General features: G+C 43.0%; 1 protein-coding gene across 1 annotated transcript in view; it reads right to left on the minus strand.

Annotated features, from left to right (window-relative positions):
- Positions 1–18,267: 18,267 nt before the first annotated feature.
- Positions 18,268–24,643, minus strand: part of ptprsa (protein tyrosine phosphatase receptor type Sa) — a 262,736-nt gene continuing 256,360 nt past the window's right edge. The window contains 2 exon segments of the mRNA XM_083768114.1: positions 18,268–20,185; positions 20,964–21,099. Coding sequence (XP_083624240.1) covers positions 20,117–20,185; positions 20,964–21,099 — 205 coding nt within the window. The 3' untranslated portion in view covers positions 18,268–20,116.

Below are 24,643 nucleotides of genomic sequence, written 5' to 3' on the forward strand. Positions count from 1 at the left end.
TACTGCACTGGTTCCCAAACCTTTTTATGTCAAGGACCCCCAAATTATCCCTAATTACCCCCGCGGACCCTCATTTGAAATCATATGCCAAGGACCCCCATCAGTTTGACATGCATTAGTCTACAGACCCCCATTTGATGGCATTTCTATCTCTGAGACCCCAATTTATATCGCAAAATGTATTTAACTCTGAGAGTGTACACTTTTTACACTCTTAGAGTTACAGACCCATAAGGGGTTCATTTGGTTCCAAACTAAAATTTAGCTGGGGACCCCCTAGATTAGAACTCCCTCAAGGACCCCTAGGGGTCCCCGGACCCCACTTTGGGAACCACTGTTCTAGTGTATCTGTGGCCCCCACTGCTATGCCCTATGCCAGTATGGACCTTTAACCACTTAAACCCTCGATTATTAGTGAAAAGGACCCGAGTTGTAACTGTCTTGGTCTGCTCGTTTTCTACTACACTGAATCCCTTCGTCAGAAACAGCAGATCTACAAGCTCACAAATGTGTAGCTCGCAAGTCGCAACGCGACACATTGCGCCTTAGATCTGCTGTTTCTGGTAAATGTTCCCCCCACAGAATAGGGTCAAGAATTGGGTTCATGTAAGCATGTACTGTATGAGAGAAATATCAACTGCAAATAGATTTTATTAGCATTATATCTCGATCTCATTCTATATGGAGATCCCTTATTGTTCATGGTTATATCTGAGTCAAAGTGACGTGGCCGTGGTCCGCCGACCGGTCGCCCCTTAAGCTTTTATTGAGAATATCATTGTTTTTTTAGCAACTTCAATCATTGAACTTGTTTAAAACAGCCTTCTTGGTTACATGAATTGACATTGTTGCCATCATTCCTTAAAACAGGGGTTCCCAACCTTTTTTGGACCAGGTACCCCTTTTGCGGTAGATATTTTTCCAGGTACCCCCTCATCCTCGCAACACAGATAACAATATATTTACAACCACAAGCAGTGTTTCCTGCAGGAAAAAGCTTTGGCATGGTGCTGGGCGCAGGCCGCAGGGGGGCCTTCTTGCGTCGAACATTTTGATTAATTAATTAATTTGATTCAATAATTAATTAATAAGATTAATAAATTAAGATTGATTTGTATTATTGCTCTTGTATTGCTATTGGAGACACTGGGGGGACACTGGGCAGGCACTGGGGAGGCACTGGGGAGACACTGGGGAGACACTCGGGAGGCACTCAGGGAGGCACTGGGGAGGCACTCGGGGGGGGGGGGGGACACTGGGGAGGCACTCAGGGGGACACTGGGGAGGCACTGAGTGGACACTGGGGAGGCACTGGGAAGGCACTGAGGGGACACTGGGGAGGCACTGGGAAGGCACTGAGGGGACACTGGGGAGGCACTGGGAAGGCACTGGGGAGACACTGGGGAGACACTGGGGAGCATGGGGAGGCACTCAGGGGGACACTGGGTAGGCACTGGGGAGGCACTCGGCTGGTCACTGGGGAGGCACTCAGGGGGACACTGGGGAGGCACTGGGAAGGCACTGGGGAGACACTGGGGAGACACTGGGGAGGCACTGGGGAGACACTGGGGAGACACTGGGGAGCATGGGGAGGCACTCAGGGGGACACTGGGGAGCATGGGGAGGCACTCAGGGGGACACTGGGGAGGCACTGAGGGGACACTGGGGAGACACTGGGGAGGCACTGGGGAGACACTGGGGAGGCACTGGGGAGGCACTGGGGAGACACTGGGGAGACACTGGGGAGGCACTCAGGGGGACACTGGGGAGGCACTGGGGGGACACTGGGGAGGCACTCAGGGGGACACTGGGGAGGCACTGGGGAAGCACTGAGGGGACACTGCAGGAGGCACTGGGAAGGCACTGGGGAGGCACTGGGGAGAAACTGCAGCCACTGGGGAGACATTGGGGAGCCACTGGGCAGACACTGGGGAGGCACTGGGCAGACACTGCAGGGAAGACACTGGGGTGGCACTTGGGGAGGCACTGGGGAGGTACTGGACATTTCATATCACACACACACACCATGATTCACAAGCCCCCTCAAAACAAAAACAAAAACAAAAAACTTTCTTTTTTTTTTTTCTTTTTTTTTTAGGGGGCTTGGGTACCCCCTGGCTATGCGTCGCGTACCCCTAGGGGTCCGCGGACCCCACGTTGGGAACCGCTGCCTTAAAATATTCCATCAATATTGAATTAAACCCCCCCCCACACAATGATTCTTTCCCCCTTTCCGCTCTAATTGGCCTCCTGGTGACTCCTGGTGGCCTCCCCTGGGGACTGCGGGCCCTGCTTTGAAAACATGTGCTTTTAATGGACAAATCTATCCAGAGCAATAAGCGAGTAGGTAATTGATGCAGCCTCTTTGCTCAAGGACGTATCGTCGCTGTCTGAAAAACCCATCAGCTGAGCCAGAGCAAAGATCAAACCTGTGACCATTACGAATACCGAACAGTCTCTCTGGAGAGACTAGGCCACATTAGAGCCCACTTTGTTGATGCTAAATGTCCCAGATTACAATTTACACAGAGATGGGGGCCATTCCAGGGTGTGAGTGTCTATCAAGAGCAAGTCAGCCTGAAGATGAAACATAGCCACTAGCCGTAATCCTCTGCACAAGGGCATTGAATCCTAGCTGCAGACATTCCTTGTCCTTGTATGGATGTATGTACGGCGCAATAACAGGATTACATAGAGGGAACATTGCGTTGCTTTCTTTCAGCCACTGGGCCAACATACTTTCCATTGCTCGCCGTTCTAAACAAGCCATCAGTAGTATGGCAGGAGAAACAGCCCCAGCGTTGGAGAGGAAATATTGCATCGCGGCAGGTGGTTGCTGCGGGAGATTATCTTTAAACACGTTATGCTTTGATGCAGGCCTGCACACTGCAACACATTATGCTTTGATGCAGGCCTGCACACTGCAACATTAGCTTTATGTTATACAAGTTAAGCAAAGGAAACACATCTGCATTTGTGAGATGTTTAAAACGGTTTTCTTGCAGTTCCACAGTTTGCACTTTGCACCTTGAAATATAAGGACTTTGTTGTTCGCAGAAAGAACATCTCACACAAACACTATTCAAATTGTTTATACTTTGAATATTCAAAGGGTTGATGTGGTACCGTAAAGAACTAGCACTGGAGATAAATGAACACAGATGTACAGTGTAGAACAAGCTATATTTTACACATGCCTTAAGTGATTTGTCTTTATGACACATATTATTCCTTGAAATCAATATGAAATGACTTGATAACCACTTAAGCCCTACTGTATGATTCATTGTACGACAAATAGCAGACAAGCTCACAAAGCGTTGAGCTTTTAGAGCTGCCATTTTCACCATTCAAAACAGAAAAAGAAAACAAATGAAACCTTTTGAAGGATTTTGAAAATAATTATGACCAAAACAGGGAACCAAGGTTGATTTTGTTGATGGAGAAGTGTTTTTCTTTCTCACACCGCTAATGACTGATGAGAGAAGGAACTGGAGTTTGAAACAGTGAAGGAGAAGAGAGAGAGAGAGAGAGAGAGAGAGAGAGAGAGAGAGAGAGAGAGAGAGAGAGACTGGTTTTTTTGTCTTGTTTCTAAAGTGTTGATGCATATTGGGACTGTGCTAAGTGGTTCTCAAACATTATCTTCATTAATGTGTCATGGACACACGTCTGAAAATATTTTGTAGCAACAAGGGACCCCATACAAGATTTGTGTTGTTCATAAAGATATTCCCATGCAATTTCTCACATTCTTTCAAGATTTGTTTTGAAAATAACAGATCTACAAGATCACAACGTGTCACGATGCAACGCGTTGTGAGCTTTTTTCAGCTATTTTCAAATATAGCCAATTTATCGGTTTAAAGCGCTCACGTGGCCTATAGTCACATCTTTTGGGATTGTTTTCAACTTTTCATAGACCTGCTGGTCGTTTATTTCCCTCGCGAAATCTGGCAACACTGCAGGAAGAGCGTGTGAAGGAAGGACTTGAGGGAAGAGGAGGGACATTAAAGGAGATAACAGCAGGGGGTCAGCAACAGGACTCGTAAAAGGATGCATAATGTTGCTACTCACCCATGAGACGTCCACATGCAGTGCTGCTCTCTGCTTCAAAGGAACACGTGATGCTGCAGAGACGGACAGAGATTTGCTGTACTTTGATATTATATTATTCGTACCAATTTTCACACATCAGCTAAAACGACCCCTAAAGACTCATATCTCTTGGCAGTGTTGGGCAGCTATAGCTTAACTACATTTCCCAGTGAGTATAGACTAGCTTCACTACATTCAGAATGATGTAGCTTTAACCCTCTAACACCCGCATTAATTTCTACTTGCAAAAAATAGATTTCAACCTTACTACTACTTTGTACTACTAGGACTGACACTAAAACATATGTTAAAAAAAATAAAAAAATAAAGTTTGATGGAAAATTTATAATAATTATATAATAATTATATAATAATATAAAAAAATCATAATTTACATTTGGGGGATATCTTTCACAATAATGAATAAAACATGTTCTAGACATTCTAATGATAACAAAAAAACATATATTACAATTATTTTACCTACTTTTATTAGGGTAAAGGTCAAAAGTCTTAGGTTAAAAAATGTTCAAAATCGCACAGAGTCCAGACATTTTTAATTTGTGTGAATTTCAGCCTCTGTGGGGGGTATTTATATGCAAATATCATGACCAATGTCATTGAAATGACATTGCAATGAACATCACTGATGACATTTAGGTGAAAAAAGAACAGAAAAAAATTATAATAATTTAGTAATTAAATAAAATAAAATTGTTGCTAAAAAGCAACGCTGGGTGTTAGAGGGTTAATAGTAGGCCTACATTTCTTTCCTTTTTTTTAAGCAGTGCTATAGCCACAATTTGCAACACTAGATTTTTTTTTTAAATAATGAGATGAATCTAGAGTTGCAATACCCTCCATTGACAGCCCATAGCCCCTCTCGGAACCCTCCATAAAGCTTTTCTGAAATTTGGATGTCGCTTTGTGTAGGGTCCCTGTCCATATTTATATTTTCGTATGGGAATTTTGGAATGCGGACATAAATATGCTCCGTAACATTGTCTCTGCGGCGTTTGACGGCTTTTTTTTGTTTGAGTTATTCTGAAGTACCTATACATACCGCTGCGAATATCTCCTGTGGCGCGGAAGCCGTTAAGTATTTTTCTTTGTCTTTGTTTGACCGATTTGGTCGCTTTATTTCTTCTTGTTTGTTTACCGTTTATTGTACCGCCTCCCAGTGTGCGGTTGGCTTGTGCGGCTACGTCCCTGCCTCTGATCTGCTCTGTCATAGCTATAGCGCCACTAGCTAGCCAGATAGGCGATACAATGAGGTGTCAATAAACAAGGAAGGAAGAGAAGAATCAAAGCGACCAAATCGGTCAAACAAAGATTACAAATACTTAACTACTTCCGCGCCACAGGAGATATTCGCAGCGGCATGTATAGGTACTTATAGTTCACAGATTCAGAAGCCCTCAAAGGAAAAAAAAGTCGTCAAAGAGCGCAGACAGGCCTTATCCACGGTGTTTATGTTTTATTTATGTCCGCGTACCAGGTGGCAGGGTACTGCTGGAACAGGACCCCATGGTCTGGGTCTAAAAAATTTCAGAAACTTCAGTACCATTGGGTTCTGCTTGGAGGGCTAGACAGCCCATTGATCCAAATCGAATTTCCGATCTGCTTGTATTAAATTAAATGACGTTAGACTCACCAACATTGCAGCTGTAGGGCAAGCTTGAATTATCCTCTTTCAATCTGCAAAGCGTTTGTTTCATAAAAACGAACCTGGGCTCCCCCAGAGTTAGTGTCGAAGTGTCCTTGAGCAAGAAACTGAACCCCTAATTGCTCCTGATTTGCTGGTTTGGTGCCTTGCATGGTTTCTGCACGATATAGCTAGCAAAATGAGCCATAAAAATGCCATATCGGTTACATGTCTTCTGTTATTTTCCAGAAGTGATTACTTTACAAGATCTGAGTCATTCATAAATAATGTTTGTTCATGAGCTCTCATTGACTTTGACCAGTGCATTTTGCCAAACTTCCGGGTAGTTTGGCTCCCATGAAAGTGTCATGGCGCAGCCCAGTCACGTGACCACTTCTCTTCCTTCTCAGAGCTTCCTTGGATGGAAGTGATGCTAACATGTTTTTTTCCCCACAGCTCCCCCTATGACCAAACCTTGTCAACAGAAAATGAATGACCATGTTTTAACTAGACAAAACAAAACACATTTTCCATACATTACATTTTGGGGTTAAATATTCAACCATATTTTAACCAATATATTCCCTTGTTATCACCCAGTGTGTTATGTTTAATTTTCTTTCAATACTGGTACCAGGACAGGAAATGTCTACATTTCTTCACCACACATTATATTTGTATGGCAGTGTCACAGGTTGCTGTTGAACAATCATTTGAACAATAATTTCTCCACAGCCTGCCCTGCCCCTGTCAAGTACCATCCAGCCGTTTCTCTGTCTCGGAACTATAGAGTAGAATAGGCTTGACGGTCGTCCTAATTTTTTGTCAGGTGAAACCTGACTAGTGAAAGCTCATGAAATGTAGTGTAACATGAGTTATACTGAGAACCTAGTCCTGATTGACTGCCAAACACGCTGCTGTCATGTATTGGTTACTCAGGTCACATGACCATGAAACAGGTAACAGGAAGCAGGTAACAGAAATCTTTATAGACACCCAATGTTATGTAGTGTAATGTTGTGATTGAGACCGGCCGGTTGAGAGGAGCGTTCGTTACTAAATAAAGAAACCAGCGCTTCTTTCACCTGACAAATATCACTATGTAGGCCTAATCATTTCTTGTTGAGTGGTGCACCACTCCAAGGAACAGCAATGTCACTATGGGACTATGTTACTATGTTTAGAGTACCAGTAGGGGCAAAAGTGGTGCTGTTGTGCCAGAAACAGAGAGAGAGATAGTGCTGCACTGTTGCCTGCTAATGAGAGAGAGTGAGAGGGGGGCAGGGGGAGAGGGGAGTTGCACCACTCAGTTCACACGGGTGTGATCTTTTTTTACTTTGAACCTTTTAAGTTGGGATGACCTTGAAATGCATGTCATTGCAGGCTGACCAGGCCATACTCTTCCTAGTTTGAAAGTCCTTTTGGTAAGAGGATACAACCCAAATACTGATGTAGTCGTCAACCTGTTTCAAAGGAGTGTTGTTACGTGTTTTGATGGATTTGCATATATTTACGTATTCAGTTTTTGTCTCGTTGAGATAAACCAACACAGTTGGAGGCCTGCTCAGGAGACTGAAGGAGAGCCTGAGAGTACTTCAAGGGTTGACTGATAAGTGCGATGTCATCAGCAAAATCCATGTCAGTTACAGTAGGTATATTCAGCAGGATGACGAGAAATTCTTTTAGGGTTTGGTTGGTAGCCCTTATCATTCATAGTATCAACTGACATAATCAACCACAATAATAAATAGAAACGGGGCAAATGTGTCCCCTTGGAGTATATGCCAGCAAGGATGGGGAATGATGGTTTTTCTCTGTCAGGAGTAAGGATAGTCGTTGAGGTATTTCGATAATTTTGTCGGGATGAATTTCAAACATTTTGGCTCCGTTTCATGCTCATTCATCAAAACAGAACAGTCCTATCTGATTGTAAACAATGTTAAACTCACCAATAGAGGATATGCATGTGACATCATCATCATACCCGGAAGTTATGCTGGAACAGCTACACCCTGTGAATACACTGTCAGGTGTGAAGGCGTCAGTTGGACGTCGTGTCAGGTCTCAACTTTAAATCGTTCCGGGGCTTTGGGCGGTCCCTAGAGGAGACGCACACGGAAGCCTATTTAAACGCCTGTAGTCCTCTATTTCTTAGTTAGCGAAGTGGCCGTGAGAGTGACGTTTGAGTGACAAGATGTTGACACAGACAAAGGCACATTCTAGTGTAGGCTATATGTTGCTGGGTTGCTACTTGGCTATCGAGTCATGACTGTCTAGTCGACTGGTTAACGTACATGCCTTTGGAACTGGGAACCGGGGTTCGCCTCCCGGCCGAGGAGTTTTAAAACTAGTTTTGTTTTCGCCGAAAAACTTGCGCGACGGCCAGCTTACATCTGACGCTGTCCTCTGCGTCAGATGTAAGCTGCCGACAAGCATAAAAATGAAGTGTGTCACCCGGCGGTGAGAAGGAGATTTTTGATTGATTGATTTAAATATTTATTAACAGTTTGCAGAATTTCAATACATTTCAAGCACAAACTCAATACAAAGACTGTTAACTGTGAGTGGACGACCCAATTAAGCATTACACTTGTTTACAACAGGGTCCACATTGTTCAATTCATCAAAACATTAAAGACGTACAAATAGACACTTCTATATAGTTAAAGAACAGAACAGGAATTCATCATAAAACAGTGTTCCCTGACCAGGAATCGAACCTGGGCCGCGGCGGTGAGAGCGCCGCACCCTAACCACTAGACCACCACGGAGATGATGATGATGTTGATGAGAAGGGCTGTGGAGGCTGAAGAGAACGGGCTATTTTATAAAGTATAAAGTTATTTTCAATGTCATGGATCAGGGTTACAGTAAATGACAATGTAATTCAGCCAGGGGTGCCATGGATGAAAAGATTACAGGGGTGATCTGAAGCAAACATGAGAACCAATGCTTTACTTTATTTCTTCAGACGATTTTTCAATGTTTTGTTAACAATTTTGACATAATGTTACTTCGAGGTGCCCAATGCCCAGTCTGCCTGTATCCCTCGATATGGCTTTACAAATCCCTCCCAGGGGGGGGGGGGGGCGTTTGACTCGTGAAAGAAGACAACTACAAGTGAAACTCCTCCCAGTGGATGGGCTGCAGGCTGCATCTGTTCCATTGGCTAGTGCCTATCACTGCCGGGTGACGCGCTTCTTTTTCACGCTTGTGCGCGGCTTCCATTTGAGTCTGGCCGTCGCGTCCATTTGAGTCTGTCTGTCCGTCGCGTCCGTCGGGCGCGTAGGTGGAGCTTATTTTCCATCCACCAGCTGTCTAAAAACCCCACGAAGAAGAAAACTTCAGCTTCAACTTCACGCTCCTGACGCTTACAGTGTGCTCAGAGCCACTGAGTGTCAAAAAAACGACTTTATGTCCTTGACAGACAGGCCCAATACTGTACATCCAAACAGAAAAGTCCTATCTGGTTGCATTAAAAACAACATTAAACAACGTTAAACTCACTTTACCACTCAATTTGCCACTCACTTCATGCATGCACTTAACCTCTATATTGCAGCTGTATGGAAAGCTTGGTTATCCTCTTTGTATCTGCCAAGTCATTGTTTCATAAAAATCCACCGTAGACATCTTTCTGTCAATAAATACTGTGCAGGTGATTATGTTTCAAAGAGTTCCAGACTTCCAGTTAGGAAGCGATCGTTGTAAATCACTCAATGGGCCTGCGTACCACCTGTTTTAAAATGTAACATAATGCAGCCAGGAGGCAGCAGCACGTTGCGTTATTGAAAGTGAAAACTTGAACACTTTGAAATATAATCACCTGCACGGCATTCATTGGACAGAAAGTAGGTCCTATCTTTCAACTCACCATTTCATCGCATCCACAACGTCGGTAACATGTCTAAGTTATGATATGCATTTTTTATTTGGCATGGACATCACGATCACATTGTACAGTTGCATAATCTGTAGATGCGTTGCTTGCAGTGTATTAGCACAAGTGGTAGTTTTGAACACCTGTCCACAGGAGACGGCATGCTATTGAGTGAAAGATTAGAGGCAGTGCAAACTTGATCTGGGTGTCTTTGTTACAGAGCAGTGATGCACTTTGATAACGGTGATTGAATTTACAGTATGTAGGAGCTCACACACATTAACAATGATGCTCGTACACATTGCATGTGTCATGATTATCCAAAAAACAATGAGCCCAGGTCTTATTGCTGAGTATATTGTACGATGAAGTAATTATGATTTAGTAAGCATGAGCCTCCAGGGCAGAACAACACACTTCAATACATCATCTATGTTAATCTCAGGTTAATTGAATGGAAATGTAGCCTACTCTCAACATGATAATCAGAATGCCAGCTTTTGCCCAGCAGATGGCAGTAGGGACACGCGACATAGCTGCGACCTCAGTCTCAAAGGTTAGTCTTTTCTTTTTCTTCCCTCAAAGAGAGAACACAGCCCACACTATGTTGCAAGCTGAAAGAGGAATAACTGATCTAGCTTCTATACCTGAAAAGATTATTGGACAAATGCTATGTGTCTGAGTGAAGACAAAGGAGGTACTTAAAGCCATGTAAAGCCATAATAGCTTACATGTACAGAGTGATCTTCATTAATAACAAAAAATACAATTGCATCTGGCAGATGCAGTCAAAGTTATCCTCCTCATTACATGATTGGAATTTGGACCACAAATAGGCCTTCGGATTTACAGATAGGGTTAGTCAATATATCAGTTTGACAGGCTACTGTATTGATTCCATGGTGACACACTATTTGTGTAAGACATAAATGTCAATTTAGGTTGTTGGTAGTCTCATGCCAATCATTAGCTGGAAGCAGCAATTAACAGTGTCCAATCATAGAAGAAAAAGAAGAAGAAGATTATGAGAATAGTTTCCAACATCTGCATCAAAGATTGTACAGATGCTCATTCATTTGATGCCAAATTATTTGCATCAGGCCATGTCCTTTTTTGAGCAACATTGACATCCCCTAATAGAGCGTCGCAGTCCCTCCCCCTTTCAGAACAACGAGTGGCCCAGGAAATGAAAACGCAATGCATTTCCCCATAGGCAGTTCTTATTTAATTTATTTAAAGACCTTTTAAGCGTCGTACGAAGCCAACTCTTGTCGTGACAAATCATGACAACACACATAATATTTTGGACTAAACAAATAATTACAAAGAAGAAAAACAACAAAAAAGTGTTGTAACCTGCCGTTTTTTTCTACTTTCTAATTCTTTGTTTGGCCCGAAAAATTGTGTGTGTTGTCATGATTTGTCACGACAAGAGTTGGCTTCGTACGACGCTTAAAAGGTCTTTAAATAAATTAAATAAGAACTGCCTATGGGGAAATGCATTGCGTTTTCATTTCCTGGGCCACTCGTTGTTCTGAAAGGGGGAGGGACTGCGACGCTCTATAGTCAATTCCCCAAAATAATTGGGACAACAAAACGTAATTAAAAATATCCAATAAATGTGCAGATGTTTGGACAAATCTATGCCAGATCCAAGCCCAGGCATCTGTTTAGAACTGATGGTGACCCGCATTTCAAAAAAATTTGGCACACATCACAGCTTCACTATTATGAAACATATCCTGTGAGTTTTGTAACGAATATAGTCTGATTTGTGTTGTTCCATGCCCGCATAGTAATGAATTTTAAGGAACGTTCAGGGTATGGTTGGTTAACTTGGTTCACATCGTTATCTATAACTATTCTGCAAGTGTTGATCATTGATCATTGGTTGTTTACTTTATTGGTCCAAATATATAGACCGTCGCAGTCCCGCCCCCTTTCAAAATGACGAGTGGCCCAGGAAATAATTCCCCATTCATTTTCCCCATAGGCTTTTCAAAAAGTATTTATTTAAAGGCGGTTACGCCACGGACAAAGCCAACTCGGCTCATGACAATAAACATGGGCAGGTCAAATAATTAGAAGAAAAAAAAGGCAGGGTACAACACTTTTTGTTTTGTTTTTCTTCTTACTAAGTATTATTTTGATCAGCCCAAAGCATTGTGTTTATTGTCATGATGAACAAGAGTTGGCTTTGTCCGCAGCGTAAACGTCTTTAAATAAATACTTTTTGCAAAGCCTATGGGGAAATGAATGGGGAAATATTTCCTGGGTCACTCGTCGTTCTGAAAGGGGGCGGGACTGCGACGCTCTTCGAAGAGGCATGCTTCTTTGATGACTTGAAGTTCATTGGTTAGCATCTTCAAAAACTGTACCTCTAGTGGCAATTTGATTGAGTGCGAGGCAGCCCTTAAAAATGACAGATGGGCCCAAAGCCTGTATGGGATGCTGTGGACACGGTGTCAGCTCAATGCTGTTCAGCATCAATAGGTTGTTTTGGAGACAAACGGAGAGGCTTCTTCTGTAGCACTGGAAACCTTTTGATAAGCTTGGTCAATAATAATCCACAGCCTTTTGGGAGTAATCAAACCTACTGTTGAAGAGATGTAAAAATAAATAAAAAAGAAAGAAAAGGTGATTATTATTATTATTATTATTATTAATAAAATGGTGCATGGAAAATCTATCTATCTATTCTAGTGAATGCCATGCCATGGTTTATATTAGCCCTGAAACATGGTTCACATGACGTCATGTGAACCATGGCTATAGGTTTATACGTAGATTCATGTAGATTCAAGGTCAAAACATAAAGTTTGTTGGCCACGACATGGCCAATTGGTATAGTTGTTTAGTCCTGCTAAAGTTTCGGACCTGTAACTGAAAGAAAGAGACAGACAGACAGTTCATCTATGTATCAGCCGGCCTACCGACCCTGCTGTACCTCCAGTGCTACAGAAGAAGCCTCTCCGTTTGTCTCCAAAACAACCTATTGATGCTGAACAGCATTGAGCTGACACCGTGTCCACAGCATCCCAGGTGTAGGCTTTGGGCCCATCTGTCATTTTTAAGGGCCGCCTCGCACTCAATCAAATTGCCACTAGAGGTGAGATCGCAATGTCTTTGGGCAATGGATTTTCATTCTTTTTGTGCCATGACCGCTGATTGATGACGGTGGTATTTTGACACCGAGCTGCATTTCTCCACCCTGAATCTGTATAGGCTTGCAGCTAGGATGGCCCCGCTGACACCCCTTTTAGTTTCCCGCCTTGGATCCAAATGTCAGTAAATCCTGATTATAAAGGTGGTCGTAAACACCTAATGGCTTGTCATGAATATTTCAGAAGCCTGAATATCATACAGAAATGCCCTCCAGAATGCCACAACCCAAAACAAACGACATGTCCAATAGATAACTGCCAGGAACAGAATGATACAAGGTGTCTTTTTTTCCCCCACCCTCCTTCCGTTGGCTTTTTAGTGGCATGATTGGATTGATTTGTCATTTGCAACTGAGAGCCCAGGCCACAGGGCTGTGAAAAATACAATTTATCGCTTTGCCATTTATTACCAATTTCAGTGTTTTTTGGGGGGGTTCAATGTCACATCGATTCCTTGATCGCTTGCTTAGCTGTGTCCTAATGAGCTTCTGTTGGAATCACTGCATAATCACCGCCTTAATTCACTCCCATATGCCTTCGCCCCTTTACTCGCCTGTCCTCCTGCCATCATCATAAACAGCCTGCATGGGCTGCGCCGACGCTCTCCAAGCACACAATTAGGCACATCATCCTTGATGTGGGGAGTCGCTCTGCATGCTTCAGCCTTCAATAAATGACATGTTTTCACCATGTGACAGAATACTGTAACAAACTACCATTTCAGCTGACAAACAGCTCTTTGGCTGCGTCTCTGGTTCATCATTTATCACGTCGTAGGGAATAGGTCTTAAGGGATTCTTTTTGAGCACTTCAAAGATTGTGAAATGTGACTAATACGCCATCAGATTAATGACATATCTAGTCGTTTTTGTTTGCCGTATAGCTTTTACTCTGAATGTTTTGACCACACAGAGGTTTTACAGAGGGAGTATACTCTAAGGTTTTACCCCGAGGATGTGTGGGCCGGATGGAAGAGCAAATATCAGAAGGTGAAGGTTTTAGCTTGAAGCCCAGATGGGCTACTCTGCTGCTGGCATTTAGCGAGACTAAGACAGGGCTTAGAGAGCATCAAGGGATGTGTTTTTGTAAAGCTCAGAAAGCTAATCAAGTTGATGGACAATAGAACGTCTGGTTGTTTGCATGAAAGTCACCAGGGTAGCCGGCTGTGGGCTGGTCAAAAGATGCTTTCAAGACTGTTTACGGAGTAACAAATGCTTTTCCATGTTATTGCAGTGATTGTGTCACATCATCTTTTGAGACTGATGCCAGAGTTTTAGGTCTTATTGTAATTTGAGTCTAAGACCACCTATTAGTGATGTTTTGACCGATATGTTGATCAAAAAGTGGATGGAAGTGAGAAATGTGAGAAATCAAACAGACCCGTCTTGATCACACGACTATACAGATCATGTGTACCGATTTGCGTGAGATTTGGGTAAATGATGTGTTTGACATAAATCGTCCTCCTGGTGGCGCTATAAAGAGCAGATGTGAAAAATGCAGGCCTCTAGAGAGAAAGTTTTCCACATATCGGTGCAGTTATTGGTAAAAACACGAATGTGCCAGTTAAAGCGCCCCCATGAGGCTGATGTGAAAATGTTCAAGTGGCATTTTTGGGGGCAGAGGTTCGTCATTGGCATCCAGGTAGGGTGTGTGCACAGAGTGCACAGAGTGCAAAACATATGACTTCGGCCTGATGGAGACAATAAAGCCCTGTTTAAAAATGTAAAAAGAAAAAATGGTGATAATATTAATTATTACAAATGATATTTGTGAACATTTTTGAAAACTTTAATTTGAAACCAGGCTGAAAAAAACACAGTAGCCTAATTGGGACACATCAGCTGCATTCTGCCAATTCCATGTCAAAGAAGTTGGTCGATATATTGTCCAGACGGAGCAGGCAGGCTCTAATAATTATCAGCCATAACATGTACAAACTGTGGGAAATAGAAGTGAAACTTCTCCTCCGTACATGCTGACCAAAAATGACAGTCCATGTTTTTCAGACAACATTTCTTTAATACAAAGTCAACATATCTACATACACAGTGGTTTTAAACCAATTATTGTTTCAGTCAGAATAACAGTTTGAAAGCGATAGCACTTGGCCCTCATACAAAGGAAAACTATTTTGCTGAGTTTGGGTTCTTCTTCTATTTGTTGGCTGTCGTATGTGTACGGCACTATTCTTTTGTTGTAATTTCATCTTTTGTAAATTTTTAACTACCACCCACGCGCAATTTTGGCGGTCATTTGTCAAAAGTCTAGCATCTTTACATGAAGTCAAAAGAGTTATTACACATTGCACAAGCTTTTGTCCAGAGACTTCCGCGTCTTTCAGTTTTGGCATGGGTCCCTATTAACCAGTCTATTATGTTACGCTCAAAAAGAAGTCCTTCATTCCAAGATGTAGCTCATGATGAAACGTTTCATCTGTTCAAAAAGGACACGCTGGGAATGTGAATTCACAGCAAGTGTTTTGTCGTCTTTGTCCTTTGTCCTTTACAGCTCTGCAACATGAATCCAGATTATCTTTTTCCCGTCCTCGTTTTTTTTGGGGAGGGGGTGTGTTTTTTGTTTTTGTTTGTTTGATTCTGCATCCCATTAATAGAACATGGCCTAACAAAAACATGGGTGTGAGATTCTATACAAGGCTTAAGATTGTTCTGAGAGAAATGGTATCACGATGAAGCAGCCTGAACAATGGCCACAGTATTATAGCCAGTATAGTAGTAGTTCATCTGACACCAGTAGTCTATACTGTATATCTTGACAGTTCAGGGAGTTGCAGGTTATGGCAAAACTATTAGGAATGGGAAAAAAACAAAACTTGTTGCTGCTCATATAAGCAGAACCTCACCATGTGTCGCGCGCATGTGAGTGTGTGAGTGTGTGTGTGTTGTACGCACACTCAGGCTGCTGTAATACTCATGATTTAAGGGGCAAGGCGGCGACTTTAGGAGACATGGAGACCCTTGGGTCCATCATCTCGTCATCAGTACACCTGACCTGTATTATCGAGGCCACAACAGGAAAACCCAACAGGTCTAAACAATGGGTGACGGAAAAATTAATCAGAAACCTTTTCCCTGTATTTTCTTTCTAGGAAAAAGGAAGCTCCTTCCGCATGATGTCTGGTTACATGCCAGAGATGAGGCTGGCGAGCAGAGCATTATATTACCAACCACAGCCAACCTGAGGGCCCTGAGCTTCACATGGTTGATGGGTGTTCATTTCTCTGTTTCGGGCTATAGTTATGGGAATAGACGCCGGTCCCATTGAGCTCCACTGCCGGCAGTAGCAGCAGGAAACGAATGAAAATAACAAAGCAAACGGGAATTCAAAGGAGAAAAGCTGTGGGAGCAGGGATGAAACCAGGCTTTACACACTACTACACCAGGAAGTTGCATTTGAGCAGAATATTCCACCTCGGCCATTCCATCTCAACTTGTAGGCCTATGTATGAGAGCTTGATGGTCAAATTATACAAATACATATAATCTATATATTTGTTTATTTACAGATATAATATTCTGGATCAGAGTTGATATCAAACAAACTGGATGATCAAAGGTACGTCTTGGGGTGGAAAAAAAAGAAGGTAGGGGTAAAAAATAGATACAACCGAAGAGGATTTAGTTAAAAACGGTTGCCTTCCTCTCAATACTCTGTACATGAAAACAGGGCAAAGTATGTCAAGTTAAACCGATTTCTTTTTAAAATATAAACAAAAAACGGGATGACTTCTCAGATGTGATGGTTTGACAAAATGGTTAATCAACAATGGCTTCCTAAACTAACAAAAAAAGCTGAAGCATTGACTACTAATGCCTACACGATAATGATACAAGAACCCTCCAAGAAGGCCTTCTAAATGACAGGGGTGGGGAAAGTACTCAATTATTTTACTTAAGTAAAAGTATCAATACTGCAATGTAGAAGTACTCTGTTACAAGTAAAAGTCCGGAATTAAAAATGTACTTGAATAAAAGTACAAAGGTATTGGCATCAAAATGTACCTAAGTACCAAAAGTAAAAGTAAATGCAGAATGTCTAATTTCAAGTTTTCAAAATGTATACAAAATCTTTTGAAAATAGCAGAACTCGATGCCACGCGTTGTGAGCTTGTAGATCTTCTATTTTCAAATTAAATGTGTATAGGGCTTAAGTGGTTACTGCATGTTTTGTAATAATAATCTAAATCTACAAAGTAACTATAGTAACTAAAGTTTTCAAAAAAATCTGTAGTGGAGCAAAAGTACAATATTTGCGTCTGAAATGTCGTGTAGTAGAAGTAAAAGTACAGAACATTGGAAATACTCCAATAAAGTAAAAGTACCTCAACATTGTACTAAAGTACAGTGCTTAAGTAAAGTCATTAGTTCCTTTTCCACCTCGGGGTTTTTCTAAATGAAAAAGCCACCTCTCCTCTGTCGGCACAGGGTCTACCACAAGTGGTAGGAGATTAAAAAAATGGCAATGCCAGAGAGGTTCTCGGCCAATCGCATCGCCTCATCGTCGTTTCCGGGCGGGGAAACGCAACAATATTTCCCCATGGTTGTCGTGGCTATAAAAACGAACAATAATAAAAAAAACAATTCATCATAATTTCAAACGTGAACAATATGGTTGTACAAAAAAAGAGGAAATGACAACAAAAACAAGAGAGTTGAAAGGTTGAATTGATACTAAGAGTCTGGATATATATTTATATTCTGCATTTAAATATTTATATGCATGTGTGAATGTGTGAATATAATATGCACACATACACACACACACGTTATACTTAACACTTCTACAGTGAAAAAATAGAATGTCTTTTAACGTAATATGAACAAATAAGCATTTCATTTTTTTTACCTGCTAATTAAAAAAACTCGATACAATATCTCTGTTAAAAAACGAAACAAAAATAAACCAACGAAAACAAAACAAAACAAAAAAAGTAAAATAAAAAAGTCAGTACATGTAAAGTAAAATAATAAGTCATCATATAATACAACATTGTTTCCATAATGTTAGAATAACAATAAGGCTTTTTTGGAAATAAGAAAAGATTACACACAGTCCCATCCTTCTCTCCACTGTCTGTGTGCATATATATACCGACCCCCCCCAAAACCCCTTCACACAATCCATGGTTAAAAGCATACAGTACACCCATCATGTACACCGTGGAGCCGACCTCCAGAGAAAAATAACAATGTAGATACTGTAAGGAAGTAGGGTAGAGAATCCAAAGCTTGATTTCTATTAGACACATTTACATGTATAAGGATCCAACCGGAGGCAACTGTTTATTCCAAGGTCATTGTTGACTTTCTTTTGCGTCGCGACATTGAGCGAGTAACTTTGGGTTTCTGTGAATGTCGCTACCACAGGTCAAGGTTCAACAACACGAGACCCTCTTGGCTGCACACACAAGACCCACCCGCCCACCCACGCACCAACCCCCCGCCCCCCCCCCCAACGCACGTACAACAGCTTTCAACCACGTTCAAGTACAGTCTTGTGATTGCAAAAGGGAGAACTGTAGCATTCATGAGTTCCTGGTCTGGTAAAAAGACGTTGAAGAAGTGGAGAAGACACATGGGAGAGCCATGACGGGTGGATGGGCTCTCCCTCGCGACAGCCTGCACGCGAGCACATCCCAGAGCTAGCTGGCGCACGCGAGCACATCCCAGAGCTAGCCTGGCGCGTTCTTTTTTTCTCCCCACACCATAAGAATCTTACGTACAGCATACACCAGATAAGCAGCATGTTTGGTTTTGACAGAAATTAAAGCAGAAGCCCCTAAAATAAACTAAAAGAAAAAAGAAAATCCACTCTACCGTAAGACAAAAAAAAGCAAACATTAGAAATGATGACGGTGGTTGTGTCGCTCTCTGTACACAGAGAAAGCCCAGTTTTTTGCTTTCTATGTGGAGGCGGTCCAGTATTTGGTGGTTCAGTTGATTCCGTCATCATGTCCACCAAATTATTCCCCTGTTCAAAAATGGCGGACGGCGCACCAACCACCTCCTCCACCCCCCCACCCCCCCTCTGTGATGCACTGGTTCCAAAGTGAGGTCTGGATTGAGGTGAAAGCTCGTGAGATGTGGTTTTCTCGCTCCCCTTTCTCTCTCTCGTTCGAACAGATCGCAGGACGACACGGCTAAAAAGCTGCCCTTCCACCCGGAGAAACTGATTCGTTATCAGCAGGAATTGGCAAAGATTTGTCGAGCTAAAATGTCGCTTACACTGTCCTTTTTGAAAGATACCGGTTCTTAATTTCTCACGACCTCATAAAGCGTGAAAGTATCGCCTTTAGCCTATATGCAGGAGAACACTATGGTGAGTGCTTGAGCAGTTTGACGGATGGCAGAACATTATCACTTGTACGACAGTAAAAGAAAAAAACACACAGGGGATGAGTGATACTGACAAAGCTTTCCAGCTCTGGTCTTAGTGGTCTATATCGTTTGTATTTTTGCTTACTCTTGTGTTTCACATCGGTGACCAGATTATTAGTAGGGGACAATCGTTCCGTGTTCACACAGGGAAACCACGGTTTATTTTTTGGTCATTTCTTCTGGATATTACTGCCCCAAAAATGCTGATCGAGTACTTCAACATTCCTCCCTTACATATATAAAAAAAACAACTAAGAGACGATGAAAAGTGTTTCACTCTGCCTACGCTGTTTTCTCCCACACGCCTCCTGATCTCTGCTCCATCGCTTCCTCCTCTTCCTCCTCCTCCTCCTACGGTAGACCTGTTGGTCTAAGTATGGACGATGAGATCATTTTTGACACGTAGATGTCCCACAGAATGTTCTTTTTACGACGTCCTCCACGTCTAGAAACACTTGAGGTAATGTTATCGCTCTGACAACGTGGATCGATTCCCCCACCCGCCCCACACAGCTCCATCCAAGGCGGTTGGTTTCCTTTCCATCGGGTCAAGACCACTTTCGGGTTGGGTTCTTTTTTTCTTCTTTCTTTTCTTTTCTTTTTGTCCTGACAGTGGCGTCATGTCATCACCCCCTTCCTCCCCCAACCAATTGGAATTCATTCGGTGGCCTGGGTTTCTTTAACGAGGGGGGGGGGGGGGGGGGATTTCGTCTAAACATCTACAAGTGGGTCCTGTTTTTGGTTGGACCTGGGATTCTGGCTGAATGAGAGCCAAGGTTTTTATTTCCATTGTCTTAAAATTGTTGTTGATACGGTTAGTCGTGGGTTTCAAATTTTCAAACAGGGGTTTCTATGGCTCAGGAGACTGTTTGAGGGGGAGGCAGGGATTTGGAAGGGGGGCAGGGGGGGGGTTGGAGGAGGGCGGCATGGCTTTTTACGTTGCATAGTGATCAAAACTTCCTAGGTACTCCAGACCGGCCTGGTAGCAGAACTGATATTCATCCTGCAGGAAAGGAAACATACAAGAAAACTCTCGGTCATTGAAAACTAAAAACGATCCCAGTGCTACAGTTTCATCTGCCATGTGTTGTGAAAAAACATATTTATGGTCTCATGTATACAGTAGTTTGGAGATAGTGAGTAATAAAATAACATATATAATATTAGAGGATACACAGTGATTTAAGCTACTGTATACCATAGATTGGATTAGTTTTCACCCTACATTCTACTTACTACTACTAACTTACTAACTGTAGTGTACTTGAGCTGAGTAAACTAACACTGTGACCACTGGAGACCTCTGGTGGCTGTTTTGTCATTCATTCCCCAGTGGTGGAAAAAATACTGTAAATGTATTACTTAAGTAAAGGCAGGTCTCTGTGTCTAACCTTATAACCCAGTGGTTCCCAAACTTCTTCATGTCAAGGCCCCCCAAATTGACACTAATTAGCCCGCGGACACCCATTTGAAAAGATATGCCAGGGAACCCCCATAAGAGAAGATTTTTACAGCTCTAGCAGTGATTCTCAACCCGTTTAATTTCAAGGATCCCCCAGTTTGACATGCATTAGGCTATGGACGCCCATTTAATTGGGACCCCCAATTTATATTGTAAAATCAATGTTAATTTAACTCTGAGAGTGTACACTCAAAGAGTTACAGACCCATAAGGGCCCATTTGGTTACAAACTAACATTTAGCTGGGGACCCCCTGGAACTCCCTCAAGGACCCCTGGGGGTCCCCGGACCCCACTATGGGAACCAGTGCTATAACCTACCTCTGTCTGGACCATGGCAGGTCTCTGTGTCCGCAGCATCTTGACCGTCTGGAAGATATCCACCACGCCCTCGTAGCGCATCCTCTCCAGGACGATGCTGAGCGTGATGAAGACGCCCGTACGGCCAACCCCCGCACTGGAACGCACGCACACGCACACGCACACGCACACACACACACACACACACACACACACACACACACACACACACACACACACACACACACACACACACACACACACACACACACAGCACACGCACACACGCACACACACACACACGAAAAACAACCAAATTAATCAATGCTGTTAACAAGAATAACCACAAGTTATGTTTTACTTTTCAAAGCTTTCTGCCAGCTGGCGTGAGCAGATTTAAAAGCTCAGTGGTGCGATGGGGGGAGAGGGAGAGAGAGCGAGAGAGAGAGAGAGTGAGAGGGAGTGAGAGGTCATCTTGATGAGAGGACACTTTTGATTAGCTTCTCAAACTCAAAATGACTCGTGTAAGAAAATACAGTACGCATATGAGTCACAATCACACACGCGCACGCACGGACGCACGCACGCACACACACAGTGGAATAAGTAGATGAGTGCACCTTTCAAACGTCTGTAGCTCATGAAGTCCTCGGCACATGGAAAAACTTCTCCTCTCATAACTCATGCATCCTCTCAAACTCACAGAGAGATACAAGCTGTTCTTTGCAGACACATTTTTCACCTCCCTCCCCTTAGTAGCCCAAAGATGAGAATAAAATAAATCTCCCTTGCATCGCTCTCTCGCTCTCTAAATAGTGAGTCTTTCCTCTGATACTGGACTATACTTGAGCTGTCTCTCTCTAAGCTGCTTTGCTGTGAAATGACTTCCCCTTCACCAATGGAACAATAATTGATATGACAACAGATCTATTTGCCAACCCCCCCCCGAGCACAATGTCAGCACCACCACCACCACCACCACCGCCGCATGGAGGACCGAAGGCGACGGTTAGCAGAAGCTGTGCATCTGTGTGCGCTTTACACGCGTGGGCGTGTGTCGAGGGCGCCATGTCTCCAGGGAACAGGAACAATAGATTCTATTTATTGTGTTTATTTTATTACGTAACCAATTGAAAAAACAACGTACGAAGGAAACAACAACAGAGAAGCAGCCAAGATTCCAAGCCGATGTACACTGACAGACAGCTCTAAGCACTTGAACCCTATCATCTATCTATTCTGGGGCCTATAGCATTGGATGAAAAATACTTGTAATAATGCAGTGTGACTCAGGTAGTTTCAACTGGTAGAACTTTGTTAGGGACCCCCTGGAACCCCTTCAAGGACACCCGGGGGTCCCCAGAGAGAGAGAGAGAGAGAGAGAGAGAGAGAGAGGTGGATGAGGGCATAAGGAAGAAATAATGAGATGGACAGAGGGGGGGATTAAGAGGTAGATGAAGGGATGACAGAGAGTAAATGAGTGAAAAGCAGTGAGTGAGCTATTCGGTCGAGGTGTCACAGTGTGTGTGTGTGTGTGTGTGTGTGTGTGTGTGTGTGTGCGTGTGTGTGTGTGTGTGGAAACAGAACATGGTTTCTATGGCAACTCGGAACGTTTTATTTTTTACTTTCTTTAAAAAGAAAATTGAATAGTCAACGAACATCTTTCGTCTTAGTTTTAGTCGAGGAAAACAACACTGCTGCTAAAGGCCTACATTGTGCATGGTTATGGGTGGCTCTGGTCAGCCACTAAGCTGCTGCTTGTCACTCTCCAACATCCAATCAGGCAGTCATTTAAAGCTGTGTCAACTGGAGAGTGAAACGGACTACCTGGTACAGCGGAATGGAAGTCTCTTTCTCAAATTTCTCTTCCATTATTATTACTCTCAATTTAGTCAAGACATGTGAACATTGAAGATCTTATACAAGCTATACGAGCTCGCAGATCAGCTATTTTCAATAATTCATAATAATCCTATAGATATTTTATCGTCTCTGTCGGGTGGAAACCTCAATCAATGTGTCCAAAATTGTAACTTTTCAGGACTCCAATCCACGACGTCAAGTACCAAATTATAGCAGATTTACAGTACAGGCTCAAAGAGTGTCGCTTCAGGCCATGGTTCGAGCTTGCATATCTGCTACTTGTGATGCTTTTGTGTGACGCTGTAGTATGATCAAGTATAGGTGAAAAAACACACAGAGTTAGAATATGTGAGATAAGAGGTTTCTGCCCGACAGTAACGACACAGGTAGGTGTTTGAATCAACTTAAAGGCCACTTTGGATGGATGTACCGTTGCGAAAATTACTCTTCTTCCATGTATGGTATGCAGTTCACTGTTCAAAGTAAATCTTAATTTACTCTGAATATGAGCCAGTAGCCGGTGGCCAGACATCACACTGCAGAGGATGTCCTGTTAACGGCCATACGAGCTATCCCTCAGCCTGCGGAACACTTTTCTCTCGCCGTCGATAATAGCCCTATAGAGGGGCGGCATAACTCAAGTGTTATGGGGTCTCCTCTGACACGGACTACAGCTCCCAGGGGGCATTAGGTGGCAGGTGACATCAGTGTCGTCTTTAAGCACGCCACTGGCAGGTGATGTCATGGTGGTCGTGTAATTCTAGGTTGCACAGAGGCACTTTTCAGGAGACTTTGACGTTGACCTTGAGTTTTTTCTTTTTTTTTAGCCCCTCCAATGCATGGCTTTTTAAGATTACGTCATGTGGCAGCCAAGTCCATGGGTTTTTTAATGTACTGTATGTTTAGAGCACTCAGCCAAGTCCATGGGGTTTTTAATGTACTGTATGTTTAGAGCACTTATGGCGTGAATCGTTTCTCATATAGGTAGCCAAGTAGTCTAGGGCACTAAAGGACTGATAGCTACGTCATGTGGCTGATATAAATACAGTGGGCGCCCCTCACTTCACACAAGTGTGATGTTTGAGGGGCGCTAGCCCCTCCTATATTCAGCTTTCAGTGAATATAGGAAACTTCCGTCCTACACAAACATTAAATTCCCATTGACAATGAATGGATCATTTTACGTCATAGTGTCTGAGCAAATAGGCTTGTCTTTTTACCTAATGAACGACGATAAGAGCGCCCCTCACTTCACATGGGTGTAATTTTTCTTAATATATTCTGTTAACGTACAGTGCCACCTGCTTTCATAAAATGACTAATCTCACGAGCCATATTCTGCCAGTCTGTCAGCGCCATGCACTGCCCTAAACCTGTTCTGTTGTTATTTTATGGAATAAACACAGAAGCACCCGGTAGGAAGTAGGCTCAAAACCAAGGGCTGCATGAGCTGATCTGAATAACACAAACATTAAAAGTCCATAGACTTGGCTGCCACATCACGTCATGTCTGAAAGCCCAGACAGACGTTGGAGGGCCTGGCTATAGCAGCCCTCAAAAATAAATAACGACGAGCCCACAACGTGGGCAGACATCTCTGGCAACAATATCAAATGTCATATAGGCTCGGAAGCCACAAAAACACGGGCCTTGAATGAAAGTCTATTGCTCCGGGCTAGGGGAGCGAACGATATGGCCCCGGTCGAACCCCAAGGTTCCACAGCGTGGAGGCTGGGCTGGAATGTGAATCACCACCATATATATTGAGGGTGGCGGCCGGTCAACGCTGCTAAATAACCCTTAATCCATTTTGACCTGAGATCAGATTCTGAAAAAAA

The sequence above is a fragment of the Protomyctophum parallelum genome, assembly GCF_964188405.1.
Source record: "Protomyctophum parallelum genome assembly, chromosome: 6".
Taxonomy (NCBI): domain Eukaryota; kingdom Metazoa; phylum Chordata; class Actinopteri; order Myctophiformes; family Myctophidae; genus Protomyctophum; species Protomyctophum parallelum.